This window comes from Falco biarmicus, chromosome 10 (assembly GCF_023638135.1).
Source record: "Falco biarmicus isolate bFalBia1 chromosome 10, bFalBia1.pri, whole genome shotgun sequence".
NCBI lineage: Eukaryota > Metazoa > Chordata > Aves > Falconiformes > Falconidae > Falco > Falco biarmicus.
Window position 1 is genome coordinate 13,853,861 of NC_079297.1, and position 8,850 is coordinate 13,862,710.

Here is an 8,850-nt window from a genome sequence, read left to right on the forward strand (position 1 = left end):
CATCGCTTTTTTTTTTTTTTAATAAAAATAAAAAAATTAAAAAAAAAATTAAAAATAAAACTAGAACTAAAAATGGGGGGGGAGGGGAGGAAATAATGATGAAAAATATTATTCATGGATTTGTCAGGTTGAACAGGTCAAAGCTATTATTCAGGAGCCCAGTGGTTTTTATGACACTTCCTGTGCTACAGTCAAATGATGTACAAAGTTTCATGAAAACATAACAAAACCATTCCATTAAAGCCACCGACAATTGATGGAAAAAGAGACACACTGGGTAAGTAAATTATAGAAACATTCATTCCTGCACACACAGGTGAGATATACATGAAGATATTAGAAATACGCATCAAGATATCATGCATGCAGATGTGCCTTTGACACAGACATGACCACACACGCAACCACATTTAGCAGCCTAACCTAATTTTGGAAGTATTTTTCTTCAGTAATCAATGGAGTGCCGTTTGCTTAAAGGCAAATACAAGCACAGTAAATTCCATACTGGTATTAACGGAGGACGAAACGTTACTACAGACCATAGAAAAGTTCAGCACTAGTAAATTCTGATGAACACCATTACTGTGATTACTGTTTGTGCAAAGATATGCCTGCCTCATTGTCATTTCTTATACTACATCAAGCAAAGGCTGGTGGGGAACCTAGTACTGCTGTCGCCCAACTGAATGTGACCTTTTTTGGGTGACTGCGTTGCGGTGGGGGTTTTCCTACTCCTCTGGGAAAGTGTGAATAAAAAAACCCCCAGCCAACAGTGCAGACCCTAGGATGCAACATAAGGTTTTAACAAGTGCAGAAATTAAATAGATGAGCTTTTTGCTTTTAGATGTCAGTGCTGTAACTTTCCTGTCATTTGCAGGAGAAAGGGAAAGGTCTAAATATCTTGGGATGTGGTGAGTTTTAAACCGCATAATGATGGCGATAAAAATCTATAATGTCAGTTGCCTTGTGGCAATCAACAAACATTTCGCATTATGCTTGCATCTTGAGGTTTGCGGCCAAAAAACAGATTTGCCTGTGTCTCATTAAAATAACGAATGCAGTCCGAATGGATCTGCAATGGTTCACTGTACGTCACACTAAATCACAACGCTCTTCGGAGCCAACTGACTATGGCCTCATTACTTTAGACAAAAGTGGGCTTGGAGGAAAAACTGGGGTGATGTTTTTTTTGCTCAGCCATGTTTTTCCCTTTGAAATACTTAAGGCAAAAGAGCAGATAGTTTCTCCCCATTGGTAGCCGAGGAAGGGTGGGTTATATTCATAGTACAATTCCGTATCAATCTACATACACACACAAAACATCAGTGTTAGCACAGGGAAACAGAAATTAAGCAAACAGAAATGGCATTAACAAAACAGATTTTAATGAACATGAATGACTTAAAAATGAAAATAATAATAAAAATATATTTTAACTGTTTCACTAGGGCAGGGAGTTTGAAAACCAGCATGCTCTGCTTCTCTGTTGTGTAAGACGTTACTTACTAGTGGTTTGCTTTCTGTAAGTCTTTGTTCTGCAAATTTTACTACCTTAAGTATAGCAAAAAAGTAAACCCCCATTTTTCGTGTGAAACAGATTGGCTAAGTATCTCTACAAACCGATTTATTTTAACACAACAACCTTAAGATTAATCTATTTGGCCTTAAAGAAATTTTGAGAGTTATGCTCGAAACTTTTCAGCATTTCAGGAATAAACATTCAGTAACTTAAACTCAAATTTTCCTGTAGTTAAATGAAGCTAAGAACATTTTAAAAAATTAACTAGGCTGTTTTAAACCTCTATGTCTTTATAAATACAAATAAAAATAAGAATTTGAGGTAACAGGTAAAAGAATTCATGCAAATTTTGACAATGACAAGATTAAGGTTAATGGTAAAAATCATACTTGGAAAGATTTGAATGAATGGCAAAGATCTCAAATACATTCTTTGTTTTGGTAATTGTTTCAGTTTTCTCTTACACACATATGCTTTATTGTAAAGAGAAAATGCTTGGTAACAAGTTATTTTTCTACAAAAACCAGGCAAACATATTTCTAATTTGATAGAAAAATATTCTGTTACATACCCATTAGGTATTTTTTTATTTCAGATATGAGAAAAACTGCCTGAGATGCATTCATGGAATGACTGATTTAAATGTTATAAATCCCTGAATTTTTCATCTCCCTTTGAACGGAATGCCAAAGGGGATTAAAGACTAAAGACGTATCACAAACAAATTTACATTATTAAAATTACTGTAATCAAGAGTCTTTTCTAGCCTTAATCAGGATTAGTGAAAACAAAATACCCAACTTTTCTCCTGTGCAACACTAATCAAAATTCTATCAAATGACAGAGAACAGTAAAAGCAGTTTTGGAAATTAAAAATACCAGTTGGTGTATTCTAGTATTCTTTAAAAGTATTTTCACCTGTTTGAGGCCAGAGCAATGACTTCTCTGCTGATAATTCACATGGCAGGCAACAAGCATAGCTAAAAATAAATTTCAGTAATGCTGCCAAGTCTGACCTCTTATTTTCAGGAGCACACTTATTTGAACACACACTATAGAAGCAGGCAGTAGAAGTGCAATGTGGAATGCTTGGTTTTGTTCTCCTAAACTGTAAGCTAAATTATCCGAGTTGTGGAAAATGCGACTAGAAACCTGCCGTATATGAGAGCTCAACCTTGCAGGACACGCACTGCGACTCTCGCTGCTGAGCTGGCAATAAGCGGGTTTGGTTTGAAGAATCGTGAAAGCTTTTAAGTGAGGTCTTTATCCACTGTGTCCTGAGCTTTACAGTTACGCTACAAGGCTAATACAATAAAGGGATAAAGCTTGTACAGATTTTTCTGGTCCTCTGGAGCCTCTTAAAGGCAGCATGACGTTGGTTTCAGAAACCACCACCGCGCTCTGGAGCATCAGGCCCCATCTTGCTGTCACCGGTATCACCAGGAACGCTGGCAATTAGTAGAACAGCAGCAGGATTGGACCTGCTGTTCATTTCACCCTTGTAAAATGTCAGCCACTATTCTACAATGGAAATTGAAGAACAATCCTGAAAAATGACCTGAGAACAATGACCACTCACTTTCTAAAGTCTCAGAAACAAGCTCGGCAATGCAGCAATATTCAGATATTGCGACAGTATGTCAGGGAATCAGCTATACAGATTAAAGAACAAGGAAAACTGCATGATTCTCATGGCTTCTTTCTAGAAACTCATAACTGGTTTAAATTTTTGCTGGTATCTGACGCAGCCAGCTACCTTCCGGGCCCTCCATCTTCAAACCTGTTGCTTCCCTGTATTTGGTTAAGCAAGGTTTTACCTTGTAAGCTCAAGACTGCTAATGTTAAATCTTGGCAGATGCAGTGCAAACTTACAGCAAACTTACTCCCTGTTAGTGAGGTTATACATGTTGCTTAGTAAATCTTTAGTTTTGGTTAGTGACTAGAATTACACAGCTTAAAAAAAAAAGAAAAAGAAAAGCAACATAGCAGAGCAGCATCTCCTCTTTGCATTTCTTCCTAATGACACCACATGCTTATCATTCTTAAGTTCAAAGAAAAACTAAGTGAGGTTAGAAAACAATATATTATCTTTAATTAAAAGTTGGCATTATGCTTTCTTCAAAGTATGAACATACCAGGATAATGAGTACATTAGAACATATGATCTGTATTTCAGTTCCATCTGAGCATACACCATAAATCCTTCTTGGAAAAAAAGCAGGCATTCTAACAAGAACATCTGAGCAGAAAAAAAAATAATCTTCAGCATTTTGAAGTCCTCCCCTTATATTCTCTGAAACACCGACTGGAAGCAGACACCTAAAACCTTACATGGTACACAAAATGAAGTGGGTTTTTTTCATATGCCAGGGAAGGTGAAAAACAAATGACAGGTTACAGGATCTCATCCCCAGGATAACCATGCACATTTGCAAGGCTAGCACTGACGCTTCACACACACAAATGCAATAATCAGATGCTAGTTTATCCCCTCCCAACAAAACCATATTTCCAGCAGTATTAGGCATTCACTTGGCAGTGGTTTTAGCAGCAGCTCAGCACAAAGCACAAATCACATCGAAATAGATGCCTTCCTGTCAATGGGAAACACGAAGGGCTCAGTATGGGTTTCAGCTCTGCATGAGAAGAGTTAAAACCTGATGAGTCCGTAGTGGCTAGAAGCAACTCACAGGACAACTTCCAGATTAACAAAGAAGTTGGTCAACTTTTGTTTTAGATTAGTATTAATTTGTTTGTTGCAGGAAAAGTTATGATTGGACTTCTTTTTACTTTTGAATTAAAAACTCTGTACTGTAAGGTCAATTTTAATAACAATTTACAAATTCCTCTAGTACTGCTTTGGTAAGTTCTACATTTCTGTTTTAATACCTAGCCTTTTCACAGTACTCAAGTTACTCAAGCTTGCTATTTCTTCTGTCAAAATTTTCTTTAATGCAGGTTTTATCTTCTATATTTGAAATTCCACGTTCAGCCTCCTGAGATCATTTAATTCAACGGGAGTTCTCAAAGAGCCTTCTGAGTATTTCAAGGACTCTCAGAAGGTGGATTTTTAGGATTCTAGGTAGATACGGTAATGTGAGCAAGCTTTTTACTCATGTGAATTATAGGAAAAGTATTAAACAATCACTGTACTAAACCCATCTCGTTCCAAAAATAGTTTGTCTCTGAGATTATGATGACTTTTTTAGGCTCTTAAATTGGTGGGCCACTTTTTTTTGGCCATCATTATTTAAGAAAGAAGCAATTATAAATTCCATTATTATTAGTGTAAGTCTTTAACCAAACCAAACTCATATTTAGTATTAAGCTGTTAAATGCTTTATTCTCCAACTATTTTAGTTTTGGTGAAAAATGAACAGTTAAACTAATGTCCATTTAAATATTCCAAACTACTCAATCTGCTAAAAATTTTAACCAGAAGTAATAAATATTTACCTAAAAATCACAATTCTCTGTTAAACTGACCTTTTTCTCAGGATATTACCTAGAGCAACAACACAGTCTGCAAAATTTTAAGTGACCTTTGCTGATCTGCAGTTTCCAGTCATTTTTGCTTCAGTAGTGGTTTTGGTCGGCTTTCACTTCAGCAGATGCCTTTTAAGGGTATTTTGAAGGTTTTCTTTTATGGAAAAAGGGACAACAGATAAACTGTTCTGTAAAACTATTCTGTAAAAAAAAAGAAGAAATGAAGATATAAAAATGGAAATGAGCAGGAACCAGTTTTAAACATATGTCTTTACGAATGAGGCTGAATCACACACTTCGTTTTCCAAACACAAAACGTCTTTTGCAAATGTATTAATTAAAATTAAGTGCCATAGACAAGCAGCTTTAGAGGGATGGCAGTCCTTTTCAAATTAGCATAACACTAGCGACAGGCATGGAAATTGGTTTAATAACCCTAAATAGTTACACCCCACTCCTAACACAAATGGCCACGGACAGCTCTAGCCCCTCAGGCTGCGACTGTACCAGTTTACGCTGTTGCTCTGACATTGGGTGGGTATTCCAATCTGAACAGAAATCACTGAATGCGCCTCAATTATTATTATTATATAATGACTAGTGAAGCATACAAGGCACCAAAGCGTTAAACATCATAAACCAGAAAAACAGAAGTAAACCAACACAAGCAACATCAAAAACTTTGCCAGCAAGGGAACTCACTTGGTAACTTTGACTAACACGGTCAATACTTGGCAAGAGATTATTAGTTTACTTATGATATTAAGTGGCCCAAACCCCACACACAGGTCTAAGGTCAAGCTGTAGATATAACAAGAAAACCAAACCAAAGGGATAAGCAGAGTCTTTAAGCAATTTCCTTCCCTGCCATGTTAAAACATGGGTGCCCTTGGAGCCAAGCTCGACGCTACAATAACCCCTTTTAAACACCACTTTCAGGGCACAGCATCCTCCAGCATGTGTCAATACACACAAGCTCAGTCTCTACCTACTTAACTCCAGATGTCAGGCATAAATTTTTTTTTGTGCGCTCACGATTCATGAGAAACTGGAGAAAAAGCAAATCCCTGCTGATAAGGAGCTGAACATCCACAAGCTTTTTCCAAGTATTCCGATCATTCACCTAACTTCAAAGCTGCTCTTCCGCAAAGGACTGCCACATCCGTCTCTGCTTTACCTTACTTCAGCAGGGGCTTTGCTTTGACTGCCAGCTGGTTTTAGAGACATGTAGGACAGAGAAAGTGGTTATTCATGTCTTTTATTTATTATAAATACATATAAATATGTTAAGTGATGTCTTGCTTTGTTTATCATGATATGCAACGACTTTGGAAATCATCTGGAAAACTTAACCAAGCTGAGAAACAGGCAAAAAGCAAACATTAGCATACAATCACAGGTTCCTCTCAGTTCAAGAACAGGTTAACTTTTTTTTTAAGAGAGAGAGAAAAAAAAAAAGCATCTTATTTTGAAGCATCTGTAGTTTTATCAAGAGCACTGAACTTACCCCCCACCCCCATCATGAGCTGACCAAATGACATTTTGATTTGGATTTGCTGGTGCAGCCCAAGCCCAGCTGGCTACATAGGACACCCCCCACCACCACTTCTGAAACATTGCATAGTTTGCAGCTGGATTTTGCTCCCCCCGCCCCCCCCCCCCCCCCTTTTAAGCATTTTTGACACAGATTGATCATGCCAAAGAAAACTCACTGAGCTTTCTATCTCAATTCCTCTCCCTCCCCGTTTTTCTACAGTCAGCACACGTGGAAAAACAATGTTATGCTGACAGTCCCCTAACAGGCTGGGAAGGAAATAACTCTACAGATGAAGTTGCATGGGGAGGTGGGGGGTGTAACAAAAGTTCAAAGTGGGTGTTTTGGGGGTCCATGTAAACTGCCAAATATTTCCAAATGGGGTGTGGGGAGGAGGGGAGTATTTAAAAGAAGGAAACCAAAGGAAAACCCAGACTTAACTGATGGTAGGAAGCCAGGGCTGATGGTAGTGGAAAAAAAAGTGCACTGAAAGAAAAAAAAAAAGAAAAAAAAAAGAAAAGGAAACCCAAAGAGCCCGAAGCAGCCAGAAGTCAAGGCTTGTCGGTGCAGTGTTTGCAGAGAGCAGCTCCTGTGAAGGCAGTGCATTTCTCGGGGCAGCCGGGCAAGGCCGCGCCGCCGAAGGGGTACACGGCCGACTGTCCGAAGGGGTTGAGGGTGGCGGGCAGCGGGGCGCTCAGCGTCTGGCCCTGGTTCAGGTAGGCCACCAGCCGCCGCATCTCCTCCAGGGCCTGCGCCTGCATGAGGATGTAGTTCTTGGCCAGGAGCAGGGTGGCTATTTTGGAGAGTTTCCGCACCGAGGGGCTGTGGGCGTAGGGGATGACGGAGCGCAGCCCGTCCAGCGCGTCGTTCAGGTCGTGCATCCGCCGCCGCTCCCGCGCGTTGATGCTGAGGCGCAGCGAGCGCTGCTCCTTGGGCTTCTTGCCCAGCGCCCCCCCCTTCAGCTTGCCCTCCCGCTCGAAGGCCGCGCCGCCCTTCACCCCGGCCTCGAAGCCGTCCTCCTCGTCGCCGCTCTGCTCGCCGCTGCTCTCCGCCGACTTGCCCAGCGCCCCGGGATGGAAGTCCGCCCCGCCGCCCCCCGGGTAGGCCCCCCGCGGGCCCTCGGCGCCGCCGCGCACAGCCCCGTAGGCGAAAGCCGACGGGCCGTAGCCCGGGGCCAGCGCCAGGTACGCCTCGCCGCCCAGCGACTTGAGCTCGGCCATCGCCTCGGCGGGCAGGCGGGGAAGCCGCGCTCCGCCGCCGCTGCCTCGGCACTGAGGAGGAGCTGGAGGAGGCGGCCCCGCCGCTCGGCGCTGCGCCCGGGCTGGGGGCGGGCAGTGAGCCCGGGCCGGCCCCGCCGCCCTTATATCGCGGAGAGGGGCCCGCTGGGATTCCCCGGCGCCCAATCAGAGGGGCCGGGCCGGCGGGGCGGCGGGCGGCGGGCAGCGCCTGAGGCGACGGGCGGGGAGGGCGGCGGGGCGGCCTGGCCTCTCGCACCCCTCGCCCCGGCCCCCTTCGTCTCGGCTCCCCCCGCCCCTTCGTGCAGCCCAGGCGCGCCCGGCGGAGGGGTCCCGGGGCGGCAGGCAGCTGCGGGTGGGCACCTGGGGGTGAGGGAGGCGCTGCGGTGGCCCAGGGAGGCTGTGAGGGGCGAGCGGGAACGGAGAGGAGCCGCCGTTGCCCGCCAGGGCTGCGCTGCGGGACGGGGCGGCGGAGGAGAAGGCGCCGCGGCGAAGCGCAGCACCGGGGGTCGCCTCGCGTACCTGAGGCTGCCCCGAGTGCAGGAGGGGCAGGGTGGCAGCTGCGGGCACGGCCTGCGGATCAGGCCGCTCTGGCTGAGGTGGGGCTGGCAGAGGCGGCACCTGTTGTGCAGAGATCTCCTGGGCAAAGGGCCCGTCTCTTTGCATTTTCTTCAGAGCCTGGCTTTGTGCCTCCCTTCCGTGTGCCACGAAAAGAAACTTTATCGTTGGTGACTCGGCCCAGCTCTGAAGGGACTCTCTGACCTTCCCAGTTGTGGGTACCGGTAACTGGAAGGAAACAAACCACATCATGGCCCACGGCATGTGAGGGATCATCGCTGTGGGGAGCCCTTGCCGTGACCAGTGGGGTGGCTGCCCAGGGAGGAATCCCAAGGAGAATCCCAGGCAGCCGCTGGCAAAGCTGAGAGCTGCATAAGGTAGGATCATCATGATGCTTCGTCCGATATTCCTGCACTGAGATGGCAGAGGGTCTCATCTTTAACTGCAACAAAAAGAGGTCCCAGTCTCTTCTTTTTCTGAGACTGCTTCACAGTACTGACTTTTGGTATAAAGATAGT

At 44.0% G+C, this 8,850-nt stretch overlaps 1 protein-coding gene across 1 annotated transcript; it reads right to left on the reverse strand.

Annotated features, from left to right (window-relative positions):
* Positions 1–6,448: 6,448 nt before the first annotated feature.
* BHLHE23 (basic helix-loop-helix family member e23) lies at positions 6,449–7,866 on the reverse strand. The gene has a single exon (XM_056355097.1). The coding sequence runs from the start codon at positions 7,757–7,759 to the stop codon at positions 7,091–7,093; it is 669 nt and encodes a 222-aa protein (XP_056211072.1). The 5' UTR covers positions 7,760–7,866; the 3' UTR covers positions 6,449–7,090.
* Positions 7,867–8,850: the final 984 nt, after the last annotated feature.